Consider the following 24,255-nt stretch of genomic DNA (forward strand, 5'->3'; position numbering starts at 1 on the left):
CCCCTGTCCCAGTTCCCACTTTTGATTTTATAGCTGGAAGACCCAAACGGGCTGTACAACTCATTCCCTTAATGGTTGGTCTAGGAATTTCTACAGCTATTGGCACTGGGACCGCCGGTCTAGGTGTCTCCTTACATAAATATGCCAAATTGTCCCAACAATTGATTGATGATGTTCAAACTTTGTCTGATACTATGCAATTTCTACAAGATCAAATTGATTCCCTCGCAGAGGTTGTCCTTCAAAATAGAAGAGGTTTAGATATGCTCACCGCTGAACAAGGAGGAATCTGTCTTGCCCTCCAAGAACAATGTTGTTTCTATGCAAATAAGTCTGGTATTGTCAGGGATAAGATCAAAACCTTACAGGAAGATTTAGAAAAACGCAGAAAAGAATTACGCGAAAACTCCCTCTGGACTGGGCTCAATGGGTTTGTACCTTATCTCCTCCCTTTATTGGGGCCCCTATTAGGGCTCCTGATATTATTAACCATCGGGCCTCTAATATTTAAGAGGCTTACGGCCTTTATTAAACAACAGATAGATACCATGCAAGCCAAAGCCATTCAAATCCATTACCATCGTCTTGATCTGGCCGATCAGGAGGAAAATTACTTGCAGATCCGAACGTCTATGAAGACTAGAGGATAAACCTGACATCTGAGAGGTCCAAAAGAGAATATTACCAAGTCCTTACAGTCACAGTTACTGGAGGGCCTTGAAATATCCTTGAAGTCTTCCGGAGGCTTCTCCTCTCTTGCTACAGTTGACCCCAATGACGGGTAAGACAGTCAATGCCTGACTGATCAACCTAAGACAGGGGCTTCTGTCGAGATGTCAAGGCCATCTTTTCCTCTATCAACAACCTGCTTCTCTGACACCCCTCTACACAGCCTCCCCTCATTGATTTGCATGATATATATCTCTCCCTCAATTTTTATAATAGAGAAGGGGGAGATGTGGTAGACTAAGCTGCTAGCCTGTCCTAAGTAAAAACCAAACAGCCTCCATGTTGACCCGCTGATCACCCCACCACCACAGTTGTGTCATTACCCATGACAACGGGTTTGCGCAGACAAGTGACCTGATCCGTTACATAGTAACATTGTGTTATACTATTGTTACATTCTCCTCCCAAAGTTTATGGTTAACTATTTCCTCTTACAATTTTGAGGTTTTTGCCTTTATAAACTGCCTGTATCTGCAAATAAATGAGACCTTGACAACTCTTTGCTTGGTCTCCTTCTCTCTGCGCCCCTCTTGTCCCATTTCCAGGTATTTCCCCTTCTCGAGCTCTGCCAATTACTGACCCCGCGGGCCGGGGCATCCAACAACTCCTAGATGATGCAAACAAGAATAACATAAGACTGATAGGAATCCATGAAGTAGCAGGAGAAAATACAAATTACTTAAAAAAGCTGTTTGCAGAATTAATGACAGAAAACTTCCCAAACAGAGGGGAAGAATTTGACATTTAGATAAGTGAGGCATATAGGACCCCAACTAGCCACAACCAAAAAAAATCTACACCTAGACATATAATAATCAAGATCCCAGAAATCCAACAGAAGAACAAAATACTACAAGCAGTAAGAGAAAAGAAACAAATCACATGCAAAGGAAAGCCCATCAGAATCAGCAGATTTTGCAACACAAGCCCTTAGGTCAAGGAGAGCCTGGAATGAGATATTTCAAGTACTAAAAGAAAACAACCTCCAACCTAGACTGATGTATCCAGCAAAACTCTCTTTCAGAATGGAGGGGGAAATAAGACACTTACACGACAAAGAACACCTGAGAAACTACATCAAATACCAAACCATCACTACAAGCAATTCTAAACAATATCCTAGAAAAAGACAATGAAGGTAACAACACCATGAGGCCCAACAGAGCAAATCAAATAGGCAAGGCAAGAAACTAAAAGGAGAAGGAGAAAAAGTAAAAAGAGTCAACAAAAGGCCAATAACATGACAATAATAAGTCAGTACATATCAGTTATAACCATCACTGTCAATGGCCTCAACTCACCAATCAAGAGAAATAGACTGGCAGAATGGATTAAGAAGCAAAATTCAACAATATGTTGTATACAAGAAACACACCTAGTGAAAAAAGAAGCCCCTAGACTGAAAGTGAAAGGAATTCTCTGTGAGACAGGAGACCATAAAAAAGCATGGGTAGCAATCTTATTCACAAAGTAAGTTTTAAACCAAAACTGCTCAAAAGAGACAAAGAAGGCCACTACATCCTTGTAAAGGGAACAATCCAAGAGGAACAAATGACAATCATAAACATACATGCACCAAATACTAATACCCCCAACTATATAAAAGAAATATTAAGAAACATGAAAAACCAAATAAGCACTAATGCAATTGTAGTGGGGGTCTAAATACCCCACTTTCACAAATAGACAGATCATCTAGGCTAAAAGTCAACAATGAAATACTAGAATTGAACCAACCTTTTGAAAGCATGGACTTAATAGATGTTTATAGAGTCCATAACTTTTAATGAGTGAGTTTAAAAATCATTTAATTTTCTCAAATATAGCACCATTTGGAAAAAAATGGTGTTATGAAGAATGTAAATGCACTGCTTTTATTTTTATTTTATGTAATTTAAATTGACTTTCCCACTGTCTTTAAGTTGAAACTGTTAAGCTGAATAAAAAGTTAAGCTGGAAATTGATAACTTCACTACATAATAAGGAACATATACATGTTTACAAAGAGCTTAAAGATTTGCATGTGCAGTGTGCAATTATAAGAAACTTCTAATTGCAGAAAACCCATGCCAGCTCAAAGTTTAGGTGTACACATTTACCCAATTGAGCATTTTTATAATAACTACTGCACAGATTGACAACAGGTCATTTCTCTCTCTCTTTTTTTTTTTAAACCCCTTTTTTCCTCCCCACCCCACCCCAGTTTATGAAAAGATCCTATGGACTGAAAAAAGCCCCAGGTTGAAAGGACTGGACAGCCTTGATTGACATGGGGAAGGGGGTTAGTAGACTATGTGTATCGGCAGCAAAGACTGCAGCCCAATGTATAGTTTTAATGACCAGCACACAGGGCAAAAGCATTTTGCACAATGTTTGTTTTCCTGTCTTGCACTTACAAATAAGGTCTATGGGAGTAGCATGGAAAATGTTTGCTGTTTTTCCCTTTTTTATAAAAATTTGCTTTTGTTTAAAATTCAATTGCCTTAACTACTGTAAACATAGCCTATTTTTGTGCTTAAAATACTGAGTGGAAAACTCCATTGTGTGTTGCTGGACTGTTTTAGAAATATTTGGTCAAATGTGAGTTAATTTGGCTGCAATGGCATTTAAAACAACAACCAAAAAAAGCTGTGAAAATGGCCTTAGAGCATTATCTTTAGTTACTTGAAGAGTTTCTACTTTTTAAAAATACAGTTTATGTTAAAATAATTTTTATTAATTTAGAGAAGACAATCAATGTCTGTGAGAAAAAATGGACTTTCTTTTGGATTTTCTTTTTGTGTTCATTGTGAGTGATTGCGTCTTCCTTTTCTTAGTTTCCCATTCTTCCTTTGTTCTAAAACTTAGACTGACATCTAGCTTTAACAGTCATAGTATGTATCCATTTTCCTACGAATACATACATATTGAGGATATACTCCTAAGTGAAATAAATAAGTCACACATGCGTAAATACCAAATAGTTTCTCTGGTGTGAAAAACTACAATAGTACATAAGATCCTAATGAGATAACCGACAATGTGAAATAGGAAGAAAAGGGCTAAAGATGTAGGGAAAGTGGGAAGGGTAGGGGAAAGGGAATAAGGGAAAGGAAAAAAATAGGAAAAAATGAAAAAATGGAAATAAAGTATTTGTAAATGGGCAGGGAAGGAGGGGGTGAAGGGAGGGCAGGGACAAGGGGAAAAAATGAGAACCAAGACCTGTCATATAGAGGTACAAGATCCCAATAATGAATGTAACTGTACTGTATACCTAAAAGGTACCAATAAATTCAATCAGGGGGAAAAAAAGAAAAGAAAAGAAACAAATAAATATAGGACAAGAGCAAATGACTCAGTGGGAATTGGTTCACATGCACTTTAATCAATAAAATCTTAGTGAATAAAAGTCTTAACTTATTGTCTTAGTTACTTTTCTCATTGCTGAGACAAAATACCCAACACTCAAAGTTAAAGGAGGGAAGGTTATTTAGCTCACAATCTGTAGAAATTTTAGTTCATATTTGACTGGCTCCAAGGCAGGGTGGCATGGCAGAAGGACATTGCAGCGGAGAAACAGTTCCTGGCAAGCAGAAAGCAGCAAAGCAGTGAAACAGCAAACAACAAGCAATGGTAGCAGCTCTCTCTCTCTCTCTCTCTCTCTCTCTCTCTCTCTCTCTCTCTGTCCCTTATATTCTATTCAGGCTACAGGCCCTTAGAGTGGGTTTCATTCACACTCAGGATGGGCCTTCCCATTATCCATACTCAGGACTATGCCAAACCAACCAGTGAACTAATTTAGTCATCACCATCCTTAATCCCAGCATCACTCATTCTATATTCAGCCACCTCTGAAAAGCCCTATGACCACATGAGGCTTTGGAGGGACATCTAGACATGAGCCATAACACTCACAGACAAGATAAGTCAGAGAACAAGGAACATTTTAAAGTGCTTTATGACAGGACCTCCTTAAGGAACTAGATTTTATTTAGTGAAATATATTTATCCACAAATTTTCATCCCACACTTACTGAGCAAAATAAGATACAAGTAAAACACACAGTTCTTAAATCAATCACAGTCCTTTTCTTCACCTGATAAAATGAGATTGCCTACTGATTTGTCGAATGTCTCCCTCTGCGATCATTTTAAAACAGAGGGAACTACTTTATTGAAGTATAACATACACACAAAAGCATGCTTCAAAATATATGTGCATGGCCTCACAAACTTTTAAAATTGTTCACACCTACGTAATAAAACAAGACATAGAATGGGATACGCACCCTCCAAGCCTCTCTCTTTCACCCCCCCACGTGACAGGAAATTGCCATCTTGCTGACAGCACTGATCTGTCTGGCTGGTGTTTACCATTTTGCAGTGGAATCAAAGTATTTACTCTGTCTGTGTGCTTTGCCCAATATTACATTTTGAGATTCGTCCATCTTGTCATGTGTCATGGTACTTTGTTCCTTTATAATGCTCTGTAGTACCTAGTTGTGCAAGCATAACACAATTTATTTATCCATGCTATGGTTATCATTTTTGGTTGAGACCAATTTTATGGCCATTAAAAATGGCACTTCCATGACCATTCCTGTACATGCCTTTCAGTGCACAAATGAACACATTCCTTTGAAATGTATATTCCTGCTCAATTACTATATCTTTGGGGAAACATATATTCACCTGTATAACATATGCAGTTCATTTTTAGGCATCTGATGGCTTTGTTTTAATTGGAATTTCCATGGGGATTGGTATTAGGCATCTTTCAAATATGTGTTGCCCATTTGGTTATCCTCTTTTGTAAAGTATCTGCACTAGTTTTCTGTCCTTTAAAAAATAGTTTGCTAAACTCTAGCAGAGTTTTAATTCTTTCTATAAAAGTATTCTACAAGAATCACATAATAAACATGTTAGCTTACCAAGTGCTATAAACCAGAGAATGACACTCAGAATTCTATTTTGCTGGGTGGTTACATGACCTCCCTTGTTTGTTGGACAGAAAGGCCTTGACAAAACATAAGACAGCTGAGCCTTGAGCCTGAAGCGCCATTCAACCCCCATGCTGGAGATACTGCCACGACCCGGTGCGGCATTTCTGCTGGGAGCCAGCTGGGGAACTTGTTAATCTGAAGAAGCAAATCAGCATCAGGGTCTCTCTCCCTTCCCCAGTGTGATCTGAATGCAGCTCCAGCAGCTCAGGGCCCTCATAAACCAAACATGCAGGTTTCCCTCCCGAATTCAAATCCCCTTTTCAACAGGAGAACTCACCCATAGCACGTGCGTCCTTTTGGTGGGCAGGGGTATGGTTTCTGCATCATCCAGCCAGCCCTGCCATGCTGTCCCATGCGCTCTCCTTCCCTAGTAGGAAAGATTGATTTTCTTAGTTGACTTTTAGAGAACATGGTGCAACTGATGGCTTAGATCTGCCCCTGTCCATGCCAATGTGCTGTCTCTCATCCCTAGGCCAATTTGAACTAGTTTGTCTTTGGTGATGATCAAACAATACTGCTTTCTGCAGTTCACACTGTGTAAGCAGGACCTGAAGAAGTAGCATGTGTTCCCTGCAAGAGTGGAGAAACTTCCGCACTCAATAGAGAGAGCACTTCAGATCCTGGGCCCATAGATGGGTCTGCCACAAAGCCAGTGGGAGGAAATACAGCTGAGAATGTTCTCAGGCATTTGTACCAGGGAAGCTTCTCAAATGCCATTGTCACAGGTTGCCTCTGAGACACCCCAAGGAGACTCAGTCTCAGAGGAAGCCAGATGTAAATCAGGAAAGGCAAGCTCCCTCCATTTATTAGGCATTTTCCCCAGATGCAGACCTCAGTTTCTACTTAGGGTTTAAGCCCTGAACCCCCAGTTGTGCTGGAGACCACAGCTAAGACGCTGACAAATTGCTTTGCTGGTTCTTCAAAGTATGTTCTGATGAACTAATAAAAGGGAGACACAGAGATTTATACACAGGGTGGTCACACCAGTGTTATTTATCATGGTAACACACCACCAGTTATACAAATGGTAAACAACAAGGGATTTAAGATGTTATGTTTTACTTATTTTTGTTTATATTTTTCCATAAAAATATACATTTCTCTTAATTAAAATATCTTTTAAAATAAAGTGATATTAAAATCAATCTAAACAAAGAAAAAAATACAGAAGAGCAATTGCCAAAAGGTAGTTTATAATCTTTAAAGTATAGTTTTAGAATCACAGGCCGGGTGTGGTGGTGAACTCCTGTAATCCCAGCACTCGGGAGGCTGAGTCAGGAGGATCACTGTGAGTTTGAGACCAGCCTGGGCTACATAGTGAGTTCCAGGTCAGTCTCAACTACATAGTGAGACCCTGTCTCAAAAAACCAAAAAAATAAAAAAATAAAAAGAATCACATTAACTTCCCAACACTGTAACAAAATGCCTAAGAAAATCAACTCAATGGAGAAAAGGCCTATTTTGATTCAAGGTTTCAGTCCATGGATGGCTGGCTCCGCTGCTATTAGACCTATGGGGAGAGAGAGAAGTGTCAGGCAAGGGGTGTGGCAGAGGAGAGCTACTTGCCTCACGGTAGTCTAGAAGGATGGGGGGAGAAAGGGAGACAGAGGGAGAGAGAATGAATATGAATGCGAAGGGTGCCAGGGACAAGTCCCTGTTATGCTTGCATCTAGATGTCCTCCAAAGTCTCATGCATTCATAGGTGGAGCTTTTCAGAGCTGGCTCAATCATTAAGGGTGTAATAACTAAATTAGTCCACCGATTTGTTCAGCATAGTTCTGGGTACGGATAATCCGAAGGCTCATTCTGGGTGTGGGTGGCACCAACCAATGGGCCTGTAACCTGGGTGGGATGAAAGAGAAAGGGAAGCTCACTGCTGCTGCCGCCTTCCCGTCCTGCCGTGGACTTCCTCCTCTGTGATGCCCTTCTACCAAGCCATCCTGCCTGGAGCCAGCTGACTATGGACTGAAACCTCTAAACACTGTGAGCTAAAATAAATCTTTCCTCCTTTAACTTGTGGTTGTCAGGAACAGCAACAACAAAGTAAGGCAGTTCTGGAGGCTACACTCCCATGACCCACTCCTTTACTTTACAGTCGCTTCCCAATATTGCCAGCAAATTCTGACTCCATCAAACAACTACTCCACTGGTGAAGCTAGAGTCCACATGACCCAAGCACCTTCCTAAAGCCTCACTTCCAGACCCTGCTGCCCTGGGGACCAAGGTCTCAACACGTAAGCCTTTTCAGGGACATTTTAGGTCTGAACCATGGTGGTGGGGCTGGTGGGTACAGGATGGTACAGGGCATCCAGTATGAAGGAACTAAAGGAAAGAGAATGTAATGATAGTGGATGAGGCCCCTGATTCCTGTAGACTCTTATTTGATGGAAAGCAGTAACAGTCTTGTCCTGGATTCTAGGGACAAGTTACTATTTGTTAAGTGCTGCAAAATGTTGGTCCATATTGACAGACATGATACAATCTTTCAGTTAATTTGGACGATGACCTGCTGCTGGTATGTTCTGTCAGCACACCTGGAACTGAGCTGAGGAAATGCAGGTCAAGAAGCTCCCTGCGTTGTGACATCCCCATTCTAACCTTGAGAAGCACAGCACAAGAGCCCTAGTTCTCAAACGACTTTGGCCATATCAATCCCTGGGAGCTGTGAAACACTGATCTCACTGGTGCAGTGGGCAGCCTGAGCCCTGGATGCTTCCCTTCCAGCCGAGGGGCTCACGAGGTGGCTGCCATATGTCCCATAAAATGACAAGACATGGATCCTAACTGCACAGAATGTGCTACAACATCATTCCCAGAAACAAAGAGGAGATGTTGACAAAGACCAAGGCCTGGGTTGTTTTCAGCCAGGTGAAATCCCCACTCCATTGCTGCAATTACTGGGTGTTTTCTGAGTGCCCAGTACTTTGCTAGTTGACGTGTGTATGACAATAGCCTTTTCCACGTGGCACTCAAAATAGTAAGTGGCTGGCCAAGCTAACGCTAATAGTGAGAGACCCAGTCTGTCTGGTGAAAAGGGTAGTGATGTGTGTGTTTTTAATTTTCAGCAGCTTTATTGAATTATAGTAGACATACAATAAGCAGCCCATATTTAAATGTGATTTGATGAGTTTTAAATACATATGCATATGTGGAATCTTCACCACAACCAAGAAGATGATCATACCCATCTCTAAAAGGCCCTGTATTCCCCTTTGCCTCTCTCCCTGTCCTCATCCTAACCCCAGCAACCACTGATCTTCCTGTCACGTGACCTCATCGACAGCTTCTACATTTGTGTGGAAATGGGGTCGTGCACTGGTGCATCATGGCATCCTTTCTCTTACTTAACACATTGACCTTGAGATCCAGTCCTTTTGTGGTTTTATCAGTGGTTCTTTCTTTTTACTTCTGAGTAATACTCCAACTATGGATATACCATGATTGGGTTATTCTTTTACCTGTTGAAGGAGACGTGGATTGTATCTAGTATGCCACTATGGGAAGCTAAAACTGCTATGAACATCCTTGTAAGTTCTCTGTGTGACCCTATATTTCCATTTCTCTTGGGGAAGAAATGCCTGGAAGTGGAGTGGCCATCTGGTAACTCCAATTAACTGCCAGCTAGCTTGACAGGATAGGGCCAATCTGTTTAACTTAATGTCTATGTAGAGATTTCTCATTGTGGCTTTAATTCGCATTTCCTCACTGACAAATGACTTTGAGTAACTTTTCATGTGATTATGTAAAGTGTTTGTTTGTTTGCTTTTTCTGTCCTAGAACTTGAACCCAGGACCTTGCACTTGCCAGGCAGGTGCAGTGCCACTGAGCTACATTCCCAGCCCAATGTCACTGTTTCTCACACACACACAACATGATCCTTCTTATTTTATTACCTTAGTTAATTAGTTAGTTTTTAGTTTTTTAAAACATGGTCTCACTTTGTAGTGCAGGCTGGCCCTGAACTCATGTAGCCCAGGCTCACTCTGAACTTGTGGCAATCCTCCTGCTTCAGCCTCCTGAGTGCTGGGATTACAGGCCTGCACCACTAGGCCTGGTTCAGTATGATTTTTCTTTAATGGAAAAATAAAATCATAGCAATCCCCAAATATCACTTAAATAATGTTGATATTTGTTTTTATTTTAATATTAAGAAAATACAGAGCAATATAAAATCTGGCAAGTTTTTTAACTTACACATTATATTTGACAAAAACATTAAACATTAACTCCAAACATAACTAAAACCCCAACTAATATAAAGAGTAATGAGAGATAAGAATGTCGGCTGGCCCTAAATCACCACTTAAGACGAACCTGAGTTGTTCATACAGCAGCCTGTGACGTTCTGGGTAGGAATTCCTATGGACACTTGAGGGCTGCCTTCTCTCCTACCCTGTGACAAATCCTTCTTGGTGCTCCCGTAGCCATAAATGCCAGCACACATGTGAGCCCTGACACTGCTTGGCAGTGTTTGGGTATGAGGAGAGCCAGCGATCCAGAATGTGCTTATATTGCTTTGTTAGATTTTTCACCAGAACAAAAACACAGCACTCTTCAGAGCTCACGAGTCCTCCAGCACGGGCTGGCATCTGGCTTGAGCACACCCCGGCTCAGCAAAGCTCCACGAAGGTCTGGCTTGCTGCTCTGTGCTGCTTAAACCGCACATCTGCCCTGCCCCACCTCCAGTGCTCCTTGATTACCCCAACACTAACAGCTGTTCCAACAGTTTATGTTCCTATGCTGTTGATTCCAGCCCTCCCAGAATTCTGTGAAGAGAGCAGAGCATCGCCCTAACCCACCGAAGAGGGAGGGTCGTGAGGCCAGCTCTTCAGTGGGCCTTGCCACACTGAGACACCAGGGCCCGCTTGCCCTCAACCTTGGGGCAGAACCTCTGGTCACATCTTTGTTTTCTGCATCACGTGACTTCCTGACATCATTACTAGGCATAAATATTCTGGAGAACATACAAACCGGGGACTTTTTAAATAGTTCCTTTTATGATCAAACAGCCAAATGTTTTTCACCGACTTCATTTCCACTAATCCGAAGCAGACCCAGAGCCCTTCTCCAGGAAGTCGTGTCTATTTCTCTATGGCTGTCTCCATCCCGAATAGGAAGCAAAAAGCCCTGGGCATTCAAGTGGGTCTGACACAGTCGTGCTGCACCCACCACACGCTCCTGTCCACCGCCAGAGGGGACCCGGTATCCAGCCTCACAGGGCACTCAGGACACAGCACACTGTGAGTGTCGTTGGAATGCAAATGTTTCTGTCTCAGGTGGGATTTTCTAAACAAACCTCTAAAAACAAGTAGGAGGAAACCATAGTCTCTGCCTTTTGCTGAGCCTTTGCTTCTTGCTGGCCTGTGGGCTCGTGGGCCCTCACCCCTGTGCCACAAATCTGCAAGGCAGATTCTCCCTTCCTCCCATTCCAGAGACAGCGAGACGAGTTTAGACAGGGCGAGTAACTTGCCTAATGCCGCACAGCTGACAGCCCGAGTGGCCAGATTCACACTCTGCTCCTTTAGTGGCGAGCAACACGTGGGTTTAATCATTATGCAACATCACCTCTGAGAAATCACCCTCAATTCCTGGCCAAAGGAAATAGCTCCCTCCTCTGAAAATGTGTAGCCTTTCCACTTCATCTCTCCTGTTAGCACTTCTGACCTTGCACTCTGTTTATTTTGAGACAAACACAGCATTTATTCGTACTATAAATGAAAGAGCTCATGCACTCCTTGATGACTTACCCGCCTGCTCCTTCCTGGTGGGGTCTGAGCCTCAACCCTCGGGAATCTCACGCAGGCTGTGAGCACCGCCTGTCCTGCAGCAAGACTCAGTAAATGTCACCACTTATTTTGTTAACTATGTAGGTCGGTAGACAGGCCATGGAGGGGCAGGAAGAGTGCTGCTGCTCTCATCTGTCCAGCACTCCTTTGTGGGGTGCTCACCACTCATTATGGCCGCCTGTGCTGTGAGTGGCCAAGCTCGGCTTCCACTCGGCTCCCTGGCCACCTGGCAACAGCAAAGTTCCAGTGCCCCTCCCAGTGTTGCAGGGATCGAAGACAAGGATCTGCCAAGATGGAGCCTGGTCCCCTGGCTCCCTGAGCAGCTACTGGAGAACAGCTACAGACGAGCCCAGTCATGCAGCTAAGCAGGTGGCAAACCCTTCCTGTTTGCACAGCTAAGACTTGTTTGTTACAGCAGCAGCCCATCATCCCGATATACAGAACAGATGCTCCACAGAGCAACAAGAAAAACCACAAACATACTCCATTCTCTAATGACCAGGTACTTTAAACCATTCTCAGATAGAAGCTTCCAAGCACATTGTTAAAGCAGGCTAAAATATTGAATATTTTGTTGTCTTTCGAAAGATAAATTAAAATGTGGCCCAACACCAAACAGTGTGATCGCTAATGGTGTCTGGGCTGTTAAACGACACTGGGAAATTATTCCAGTTACAGAGTTATCTCCTTTCCATCCTCCAAGAATGTATTCCAGATGGTGTCGGAACAGTGGCAAGAATCTTTCTTTGCAAAGCCCTGGAATCTGCCCTGCTAGCTGATTTCCTGAGGTTCACCAGAGAAAAGAGCAGCTGTCACTTTGTAAATTACTGCCCGTTAAATCTGACTGTGCAACTGTGAGACAAAGAACAGGCGAAATACCTGTTCTTAGGAAGTGTCCAAGAAGCAGCAGCAAAGAGCAAGTGGATTTAGTGAATGCACCAGCAATACCAGCCAGAGAAGTAAACAACTTCTCATTACTTACAGGGAATCTTTCTTAAGCACTCAGAACCCTTTGCACCAGCCCCACAAGCACCTCCAGAGTGGCCCTCATTAGTACTGGTACCGAACGCTTCCATAGTAGCACAAATAATCTCTCCAAAGAGAAATCACTGAAAAGTAGAGCAGTCATCAGGAGCTCAAACTCAACCCAGAAAATGACTATCTAAGAACAGAGAAAGAATAGGTGGGTGGCTCGATGGCTAGGTCTGTACATTCTTGTGAGGCAGGTGTGGCACCGCTGAGCTAAATCCTGGCAAGGTCTGTGTGTTCTGGAAGGAAAAGTCCAGACTCTCCCACTGCAGGTGGCTCCCATTAGGTGCAGCAGAAGTGGGCCCTGCTCACCCCTCAGCACATCCTCAGCGGCTCTTCGGAAACCTTCTTAGGCTTAGTGGAGAGACGATCCAAAATCTCTAAGGCTCAGCTTCCCCACCTATAACCCAGGAATACGACTGCTCCAAGGATAAAAGGCCGTAAGAGTGAAAAGTGCTGTGTAAGCCCTGGCACAAGCTCCACCCAGGCTTAGTCGTTCTAAGTCGAGCCTTGCTAGGCCGGCTGGGGAGTCTCATGTATGTCAGCTGGCCTCTTGCTTTGTAGTGCTTTAAGTGCCCCAGTCGTCGTTTTCTTTTCCTCTATTTAATTCAAGGACATTAAAGCCTGTGCCAAGCATGGTCCTCACAGGTAGGTGACAGGGATGAATGAGACAGATCTTCTTCTGCCGTACACGATCCACAAAACATAACACACTGTGCAGAAGTAGACCATGGCACACGGAGGAGGGTCCTACCCTGAGCAGAGGTTCTTGAGCCGCATCTTCTCCCAGTGCCCAGCTCTTCCCCAGTAGGACCTGCAGGCGTCAGCAAAGCTCCCAGCGCTAAGAGCACTGGTCTGCAGGAGAGAGACGAGGAAGAGGAATAAAGCCAGGTCTCTAAGGCTCCGGGTAGACGAGGAAGAGGAATAAAGCCAGGTCTCTAAGGCTCCGGGACTGGGGGCTTATGATAAGCACGCTGCCATGGATCTTTCTGCTTGGATACAAGAGATATTTATACCTCGAGCCGTGCGGCTGGGCTTCTGTTCCAACAGACATTTCTCATCCCATGCTCCTACAATACAGCTTCATGTGTCAGTCTCCCGCATTGCAGTCTGAATTTATTGCTTCAGTAGAACCTGTCCATTTTATCAGCATGACCATACATCTTGATTTGGCTAGGACAGTCCTGGTTTGTGCCTGTTGTCCTAGTGTAATTACTATTAGCTCTATCTTTCACTTTCAAAGGTGTCCCAGCTTGGATGATAAATGACAGTCATAGGACCACCCACATTTTAGTGCATCTTCTACATTTTTTTTTTAAGGTTAATGGTGTTTTGGTACAGAGAATAGCACAAAAGTAAAGAGAAGTTAAGCTTGTTTTTGACATCATTCATAGCACAGACTGACAGGGTCATAGAGATAATGAAATTATGTACCATTTATTAAAACACAGTCAAGTGCTAGTCATTATGGCAGGAGCTTTCCCTGCTTTATTTCATACATAAACATGGCAGCATCATCTTGGGCCAGGCCCTACAGGTGTGGGATTGAAGAACAAGAAAACGGCTTGTGAAGGACGCTCCAGGGGTAGCTGGCTGTGCAGTGGGGCAGAAGCCAGAGGAAGAGGCGGGGCACCAGGACAAAGCACGACAAGGGCTTTCCTGTTTGGGGCCAGTCGCTATCTTGCTGACATCTCCATTTGCACAGGGACGTTCACTGATGCTCCCTGGCTTTGAGACTGAATGAAGCCTTTCTCGGCTGCCAGAGGCTGAGGTGATGCCCTGGGGCCAGGACTCTGGACACTGAGGTAAAACTTTCACTTTGGCTCAGGCTCTTCTCATCTCAAGCCGGTGTCCCCCCACCCACCGTCCTCACCCCACTGACCATCTGTCTGGAGCACTCTCTAGAACAACAGCAAACTACAGAGATAATAAGCTAGACTTCTGAAACCCAAGAGCCACCTAATATGTACTGGAGAGCACTCTCCGTCTGCAGGACCCCTATAGTGGCGCCCTGCAGAGACCTAATTTCCTGTTGCTAGCGGCTCCCTGGCCATCCCGAGCACCATGGGGACAGGGCGCCAGACCAACAGCGCTGAGCTCTGGACACCTCCAGTCTCTCCTCTCCACGACCCTTTGTCAGTAGCAGAGGTCTCATTTCAAACACGGTGATGATCCCAGGCCCTTCAGGTCTCCACAGCTAATCATGTCTTCATAAAGTTTAATTTAATATAATTTAACATAACACCGCCCTCTTGTGCCTCATCACACAAGGGGCCTTCCTGGGGGAAATATCGATTTTTAATTAAAAGCAAAACACAATTTCAGCACCTCCTGAGCACTATGTTGCTTGTTTTCTCACTTCATCTTTATCCCAGGCTTCTGTAACATCTGTTCCATCACTGTTGGTCAAGGAAACCAACTCTAAGGGCTGACTTCAACACAAATCCCATGTAAGTATTTTAAAGTGGCCCACGGACGGAAGCAGCGAGTCCAGGCTGGCCAAGCGCTAGGCAGGTAGGAGAAACTGAGCACAAAATAAGGAAATGCAAAGGAAGTTATTAGGTAGACCTGCCACGGCTGGCTTAGTGATTTCAGTAGACTCGGTTAACAGTTCTGGAGAACCTCTTAATTGCTTTTCTGCCGAGTTCCTCTCCATATCTTCATGTTCACAGAAATTAATTAGGAGTTCCAATCATAACCTAAAACTAAACTCAAAAAGACAGATCAGAGATTTTCTTTTTAATGGCAGTAATGCTCCAGAGACTTCTGAGCAGTGTGTCTCATAAAATTGATGGTTGGCGATTCCAGTTTGGAAAAGAAAAAAAACAACAAAATTATTTGTAAGGAATGTCAGGGCAGAACACAACCACAAATAATGCACAAATGCTCACATTTTAAGCCTTACTATTCACTTAACTTCATATTTTTCTCCTGGTTAGCCACTAAATAGCCTCTAAGCAAGAAGTGACCAGGAGGAACATAACTCAGAAAACTTGAATGGTCTACAAAACACAGAAGATGGAAGGATGCAGCCAGGCCAACTTCTACAACAGGATAACCAGAGCTCACTCTGCCTCCAGGGAGCGGCTCCTTCCGGCTGGGTTTCCACTGTCCAGCCTCCCCTTGTGACTATCTGAGAAGAAGCATCTTGGCCTGCGCAGGCGTCTGAAGACTGTGCACAGTAGGTGTGTCTCGGTGAAACTGTTCCTGTGCTTTCTCCCTCCCTTACTCAGTTCCTCTGGGATTACTCTTTGCTTTCTGACAAGTTGTTTTTACCCAGTCTAGAAGTCTCAGCTTTGCCTACGGCTCTGGACATTTCTCTGGTTCACTTCCCAGAAGCTCCCTTTCCCTTGAGTTTCTATCCCTCCTTTTGTCTTTGTTTTTAAAGACTTGTACCTTGCTGGCTTGTGGATGCTCACAAAAACCAGCCAGAGTGTCATGACAGAGAAGCAGGTGGGGACAAGCTGTCCTCGGGAAGGTCACTCTCCCTGGGCCGGGAGTCTTGATGGTGGGCAGGGAGGAAGGATGCGGCCCCTCCACAGCAGCCAAAGTGACCATCAGAGTAAAGGAGCTGGACGTGTCAGGACAATTTTAAACATACCTAAAATCATGTCAGCAAAAGAGACACATGTTGCAAATGAGACTAGGAAGGCCTATTTTGTGCTATAAATCAAGACTGAAGCTCCAGTCAGTGTAACAATTATCAGCTCCTCTCTCTTGGTTCTTGGACCTCCTGTCTTGAGGCACACAACGCCCTGTGCCCTGATACCCTCTCTGCCCATCAAAACTCCATCAACACACAGCAGAGGGCTCACTGGGCCTCTGGAGAAGAAGTCTGTTGTGCAGCCTGGCTCAGAGCCGGGGAGTCTGGGACAGCATGAGTTCAAATCCCATGCTCCACTCTAACCAGAGGGTTCCTCCTCTATTAAATAAAAGTTCCCAACTTAGGAACATTCCAGGTGCAAATTTTAATAGTTATGAACAGACCTCACATTTTTTTTTTATGTTTTACATTGTTTATTTGTGTTAAAGGTATGTAAGACTCACTTTGTCAGACTTGTGAACAAATCTGACTTAATGAACATTCTCCCTAAACAGAACTTATTCGTAAGTCAGGGACTTACTGTAAAGTAAAAATATTAACAGTACCATCCTCATGAGAGTCTTGTAAAGATTTAAGGAGATAATAAAAGTAAACTGAGCAGTTCAGTGCCCAGAGTTTGATAGTGTGCAGGTCTTAGCTATGGTCTGCATTTCCAACAGAGGAGGAACCTTTGGGCTTGAGCAGCCATCCTACGGCCGGGCCATGGAAGAGGGTGCTGCACAGGGCTCGCGCTTCCTGTCTGTCTCTGAGTCCCAGCCCCTCTTCCAGCCGAACATGGTGGGTGGCCCCATCCACCACCTCCTGAACCCAAGTGGGGCACATCCCGCGAGCCAAGCAGAAGCACCCGGGCCGCCGAGAGGACTCCTCCAACCCAGCCTATGCTGGTGCTGCTGCTGCTGCTGGTGCTGCTGGTTTTGTCATTTGTTTGCTTTTGGCTTATTAGCTTATATTTACTAATCTTTCAGTGATGAACATGAACTGTTTCTGCAATGAGACGAATAACCATATTCTTTCTAATTTAAATTTTTAAAACTCATGTCTCAAAGACAAATTTTTATAGATTTGGATTCTGGCAATTTATTTAGGAGCTTTGTACCAAATTTTGGACAATGAAATCAGTTGTTTCCCTTTACTGAATATTATGGGCATTTTTCCTTTGCAGCACTCTCTACTGCTGTCCAGTGTAGGGTGAAAACCTTACTTGCCAGGTAAATTATCACCGATTACGTATAAACCAGTGAGGAAGAAGGCACACAGGTGCTGGCATGAGTCAAGGAAGGGAAAAAAAGCACACAGCAGATGGGACATGGAGATTCGTGTCCAGAAGGGCAGAAGAGTCAGACGTACGGACAGCTATGCGCCCACTTGGGAAGCAACAGGACCATCTGGCAGTGGAAATCAGTAGTTTTGAGCCTTCTGTGAACATGGAAATCACCTGGAGAGTTCAAAAAATATGCAGATGCCTCTGTCCCACACCCAGACAGAGATCCTATTTCTGTCTGGGGCCAGGCCCTGGATGTGCATATGCTCTAAAGAAATCACCTTTGGGGTACTCTGATGTGCAGTCAAAATTGAGAATTGCCAGTATAAGTAGAAAGGAATGGAACTGCAGAAAAGTATAAGATATATTTGCCCTTGGAAAGTATCTTAGTTACTTTCCATTTGGTGGGACAAAACACCTGCACTGACAAGTTAGAGGAGGAAGGTTTATTGGCTCACAGATTGTAGAGGCTTCAGTCCATAGGCTGGCTCCAGGGCAGGCCAGCACGGCAGGGGGGCACCACAGAGGAGAAACAGTTTGCAGCAGGGCAGACAGGAGGCAGTGAATAACAGCTTCCCTTTCCCTTGTTATTCCATTCAGGCCAAAAGCCTATTGGCTGGTGCCATTCACATTTAGGCTGGGGCTTCTGTCTTTTCACACTTCTTCAGCCACACCCAGAACTATTCTAATCCAATCAACGAGTGGACTGATCCACTTACTGCACTCTCATAATCCATATTTCCATGCCCTGGATCCAGCTACTTCCAAAAAGCCCCATCCATGAGTGCATAAGGCTTTGGGGGGATATCAAGATACAAGTTATAGCAGAAAGAATGAGAGATGGCATTTTATAGGTGTGTAGTTGTGAGATGTTGGAATGATGCAGATGTGATGTCATCCATATATCAAGGCCCACATAAGCACACAGTTACTGGTCATGCTTAACTACAGAATGAGGTAGACCTGGTAAGCATCCACCATAAGACATTAGAAGATTTCTCTGCCAGAGTTTTTCATGACGAAAATTCCCAGTAGTTATCCATGAAAAGTGACAAGCCCAAAGACCCATCCAAACGAATGCCCTGAAGGCTAGGAATGAAGTTCCGTGGTGCCCAGGCAGTGCCAGGCTGCTGTTTAAAGGACCACACTGTAGGCAGCAAAGGACCACTGTTTCTACTTCAGGCTATGGCACGTAGAACCCCTACCAAGCACGCTGCTGCTGCTGCCTCTTAGTGGAGCATAGGAGGCTCCCTGCAGGGTCTTCTGTATAAAATAGTGATTTCCTGTATATCACCCCAGGTCTCCTGGTTCAGATCTATACTTTGAATACTGGTATCTCTACTTTTCAAAAATATACCTTGGCAGCCTCTCCTGATAGTATGTACGTTAAGTAGCATTTAAGACCACTACCAGGCCACTCACAATTAATTACTCAGCTTCCCTCCTTTCTGCTGTCAGGCCTTGGCATAAACTGAGAGTTCCACCTTGCCGGTCCTTACCCAGCACCCTTCTCTGCCTCTTATCTGTACAGTTCACCTGGATCTGCCAGGTCTCCCTCTGCACCTTGGGAATCCAAGTCTTAATTTGAACAAGAACACTGGTGACTTGAAGCCCTTGAAGGTTCAGTGCTCTCGTTGCCTGGGTGACAGGACGACATTCTCAATGGTTTTGTCAACAGTGCAAGTTGTTTTCTATAGCAGATGATGACAGGTCCCGGAAAAGATGGAGTGCTGTGTCAGATTTGTCCCTTAGATTTGAGAACGTAATGTTTCACCTGTGTGTTCTCCCTGCACGCCTCCTCCTTTCTGTTCCCAGGTGTAGCCAAGTCCTCGCTATTTACCTAACTAAAGGTTTCCATGGCTACTACTATTTTCCCCCCTGAATGGTTGCTCCTGCTTAGTCCCTTTGCCATTTTTGTCTGTTTGAAAAGCAAAGCTGCAGAGAGGCGGTGCTCAGGGCCCACGTGGGTAAGGCAGAGGGCAGGCGTGAGGCCCAGGACAGAGGGCGAGGAAGCTCCACAGAAGCGAAAGTGGCCAGGTGTGGGTGCGAGGCTGCAGATGCGCTGAGGGAGGTGAGCTCGATGGTGCAACTGGCTCAGACACCAAGGTGGACGGGAATCCCGCAGAGCCTACAGAGCGGGAGCCAAGAGCGCTGTCCCTGGAAGCGCTTTGACACTGGCCCAGCAGGCCGAGCAGAAACGCACAATTCAGCCCTCTCGCTCAGGTTGGGAGCATAACAAGAGACAGGAATCTTCCTGACTCAATGGCCAGCTGAGCAGACAGTTATGGGGACAATTTAATGTACATAAGTTTAAAAAAGTAGTATTCTTTCTGAGATTAGGTACATCAAAATTGAGAAAGTTCACCCTTATCCTTATAGATTTCAAGAGAGACAAAAGGTTTTAAACGGTCTTGTCGATACTGATAAAATGCTCTCTGAGACAGGCTGTGGAAGACAGTTGTTTTTGATGGCAAAAATGCACAATTCCTCACCCTCTCAGCACAGCAGAAGATGGAGAAGCAAACAGCTCTGTCACGCTCTGAGTGTCGATGCACAAGAGTCTCCCTCAGCGTGAACCCGGAGCGGGACCTGTGCTGCTTTCCAGGCTCCTGAGAATGCTGTGAGCATCTGTCTGCTTGAATGTCCCTCACACGGCTTGCAGGCTACAGCGGGCAGGGAATGCTTTGTCACAACTCTGGGCAAGGAGGGAGGGAGGGACAGCGGCCTGACAGAGAGAGGGAGAGGGAGAGAGAGAGGCCAGCCTGAGAGATGACAGATAGCTGGATAGGCAGGTGACAGATAATACAATAAAGAAGCATGAGTGTTTTGAGCTACACATATAGAAGTTTAACTTGAAATAAAGTGTTTGTAAATGGGGAGGTGAGGAGGGGGTGAAGGGAGGGCAGGGACAAGGGAAAAAATGAGAACCAAGACCTGTCATGTAAAGGTACAAGATCCCAGTGATGAATGTAACTATACTGTGTACCTGAAATGTACCAATAAACTCAATTAAAGAAAAAAAGTAAAAAATTTTATGAGGTCAAAAAAAATCACTTCAGCTAAATGTGCCAACTGATACCAAGCATTTCAAAAGCAGGGCCCCAGAACAGGGAGGGAGGCCGGGCCCTCTACTTTGGCCTCATGCCTGCTAGGGAGTGGTGACACAATTTCTCTTTTGCAAGGCACCCGGGACCATCCGCGGTCAGGTCCACACAGGCTTACCCTTTCACCTGCGGGCCGCTCCTACCCTCCCGACCAGCACCCTTCCGACCCCCGAGATCCGAACCTCCTGAACAGTTCTTCATTTCTCAAGCATATCTTACTTTATTGCAGGAGAGGGAATGGCCAGTAGGTATTTTGTGGTCACCAAGGCCTACACTGATGGCCTAACAAGTGAATTCCCAGAGCCTCAGTGTTCTTCCTAGGGTCACAACCTCGGGCTTGATGAGGCTTTGGGGCATGAATGTGATGCGTGACTGACTCCACAACTTCCCGCGGCAGCTGAACCTCCCTGCACTCGACCGGGGGCTTGCTTGTCTACACCCACCACTGCCCCTCCCCAGTGGTTTCTGCCATTTAACGTCATGGACATGAGGTGCATTCATTCACCTAAAAATGATTGGAGTGTATCCTCCTTCGTGGCAGAGCAGTATGCCATTATATATAAACACCACATTTTCTTTATCCATTCATCTGTTAATAGGTATATGGGCATTGCCAGAAAGAATTCTTTGCTCAAAACCCCAGGCAACTATAAATCCAATCATGACAAATTTACAAAATTCCAACCATGAAAAATATGGCAAAGAATTCCTCCTCTCACCATACATTATAGAGGAATTTGCACTGAAGCTCAGAAGGTGGTTGAATTCCACATTTATGTTGTAGTAGCTCAGTGTGCTAAATGAAAAAAATACAAAATAACCTTATTATGTGAAAAATCTAAAAAGAGTATCATGGAAAAACATATTAGAAGTTCAAAAGAGAAATCAACTTTAATACAAAGATTGGGTTGGACAATAAGTGCAACCTGATACAAATCTTGAGACAGGAGTGGCAAGGAAAGACAGGTAAGAAAGGAAAGACAGGTAAGTCCAAGAGAGAACCGTGAGCAGTGTCCTGAGAGGTGGGGGACCCAGCCTCACAGAGAGGGGAGCAGACAGGGCCCTGGCCACAGAGATCCTCGGAAAAGTCACAGCCAGAGTTTGGGCTGGAAGGAGCAAGGGACGGTGGACTGAGGGTCCTGTCTGTTGTCCCGTCCCTAGGCAGCACTGAGCCATCAGAGGTTGGAAGGGAAATGAGAACCAGAGTCGAGGCTCCAAGCGCTGAGGGAAAGAATGAGTGAACAAAGGAGAAACAAGGTTTATATCGAAAAGCAGACTGCTGAAGACTCCTGCGCAAAGTACGTGACAGGGCATAAGATGCGTTGCTGAACTCATCACCCCACTTACCCAGTGTCCCCTGGACTGCCCAGATTCTCCAAGCAGAAGGTCGCGCTCTGGCCTCAGGTGAGCCTCTCAGATATTCTCCACAATCCTTCTACCAAAAAATCTGGACTTGAGCAGGAAATAAGACGCCATACCACCTGGCCACTTTTACAAAGAAAAGTATTTACCAGCTCTAAATACAAGAAGGGGCACATCAAGATACGTGAACTCACAAAATTATTGGTCAGAACTCTCTCCTATGGACAATGTTCACACCAGAAGCAAGCAAAGGCAATCATACAACTGAAGAGCCAAATGCTTAACTCACTTACACACTTACACACAGTTCATCCCGGGTCTCCAGCAAAATCAAAGAAACGCTGTGTTGCTCCCTCCTTTCTTTTCTCTTCTTAAATCCACTTTTCTTTTTTTTTGATGTACTTCCAAATATGCTTTCTCCTCACAGTGGTAAACCCCCAGCCACAGCCACGTTTTCCTCCTGCTTGTTTGGGGTTTTCATGGGGCAGTAGGCTTCACAAGCCTTTCGAAGCTTGGCAGAGGAGCCTTCGAGCAGACTCTGGGGATTGGATGGATCTCAGGCACATTATGAGCCCATTGAGGGTCTGGGGGACAGGGTAGTATGACTCCGGTCTGAGGCAGTGTCTAGCTCTGAATGAATTGTGTCCTCACGGGGAAAGGAAGTTGTTTCCAGAAGACACACGATGATGTGGTGTTTGGCAAACAGAACAACAAATGAGGTAGACCTGGCCAAGTGGCTCCTGCCTGCCCTTTCCTTTCCGTTAGTGTGTGCCTTCCTGATTCCCGAGGCTAGGAAGCTGAAACCGACACACTACAGGCTCCCTTCGCCCAGGCCCACACCGGGCAGCTCCTGCCCTCACACGCTCCTTTGCCTCTGCTGTTATTCTAGCCAGGGCATTCCAGGAGGCACCAGGAGGCCTTAACAGGTGAACCCAGCTTTGAGAGCAGTGAGAAAGGGTTCAGGCACCCCTGAGGTGGGAAAGGCATTTTCCAACACAGTGCTTGCCTGGAGCTTAGAGGCTTGCTGGCCGCTGCAGAGGTTGCAGCTCCTTCGCGACACCTTGCAGATCTGCAGCCCGTCTGGGAGACCAGCCACGAAAGCCCCAGTCCTCTGATGCTTTTGAAGCCCCGGATCTGTGCGCATAGATTGAGTCTGCTTCTACTTAAACGAGGAAACTATTTTACGTTATCTCTAACTGATACAGTTCACCCCACAGTTCCTGAGCTATGCTCTACAAATAAGAACTTTGTTCTGAATTCTTTACATAAATGAGAGTTATTCTGTAACTCATTGCAACTCTCTGTAACTGATTTGCAGGACCTCATCTCACTCCTGGGGGACCCTGAAGTTCTGCGATACCTTTTTAATTTTGACATCTTATAGCTCACCAATTCTCTGTCCATTTGCGTGTAATTTGCTGGGAAACTCACCTTCCAAGATATTGTTTGATTATTGTTGCTTTCAATTCTAATGCTTCCATTCGGTCCTTTTAAAAGTACGTTGTGCTATTTTTCCAATTTCCTAGCAGTGTTTTTACATTTTCTAAGTGCGGTAATTTTAAAATGTGCTTGAACTTCCTGTTACCCAACTAGGACTAGCTTCTGTCTGTGGTTGTGTCTGCACAGTCAAGCGCAGTCTCCCTCTGTTAGCTGCAAACTGTGTGTCTACAAAGTACATTTGCACACTTTTTTACAAATACTTTGAGAACTTAGGTCTTCTTTTAAAGGGTTTTCACTTACCTTTTTCTGGCAACTAGAAGTACCAGGGATTAGAACCACGTCTGTCCAACTTCAGGAAACACCCAGATGGCTCATACATGGGCTACAGACACCGAGGTGCCCATTTTCCTTCAGGTTAATATTTTCTACTCAAGGAACAGCCTTTAATATTCCAAATCCAGTCCATAGGGTTTTACTTGATCCTTCCTGGGCCCAAACTCTACTTTCTGCTCCCCTCACTTATCAGGTTACCTCCCCAAAGCCTTAAAATGGACTTTTTATCACACGTTATTATATTCTGTCCAGCTTTCTGTTTCTCATCAGGGGGAAGGCTGTTCCAGATTACAGAGTCGGCCATTGTGTGGTTGGCTGGGCATTTTACCTTTCTGGCATCCAGAGGTAGCTTTGAAGACAGCACAAAGACTCAACAAAAACGTAGAAACCCATGTGGAATGTGCCAACCACCTCACCAAAGGGGTGGAAAGCAGCTTGGACACCACGGAGGAACGCACAGTCGTGAGGATCTGCATGACCATGGCTGAAGTCTTCCCTTTGCTACAAGAGACAAGACCTCTCGTGGAGAGCACATGCCTCAGGAAGGCAGCGTTCCCAGCACTGGTGCTTCTCACAGCTCACAGGCTGAGAGATTCTGCGGTGACTCTCCTACCAGTGCTCTTTT

The 24,255-nt window shown here is 44.8% G+C and overlaps 1 protein-coding gene across 1 annotated transcript in view; it reads right to left on the reverse strand.

The window, feature by feature from the left end:
* The window catches only part of LOC104849948, a 93,613-nt gene that overhangs the window by 20,649 nt on the left and 48,709 nt on the right, over nucleotides 1–24,255 (reverse strand). Inside the window, exon 2 of the mRNA XM_010606582.1 lies at nucleotides 5,989–6,078. Coding sequence (XP_010604884.1) covers nucleotides 5,989–6,078 — 90 coding nt within the window. The remainder of the gene's footprint in view (nucleotides 1–5,988; nucleotides 6,079–24,255) is intronic.

Source organism: Fukomys damarensis, unplaced genomic scaffold (assembly GCF_012274545.1).
Source record: "Fukomys damarensis isolate Sample0158 unplaced genomic scaffold, DMR_v1.0_HiC HiC_scaffold_28, whole genome shotgun sequence".
Classification (NCBI taxonomy): Eukaryota; Metazoa; Chordata; class Mammalia; order Rodentia; family Bathyergidae; genus Fukomys; species Fukomys damarensis.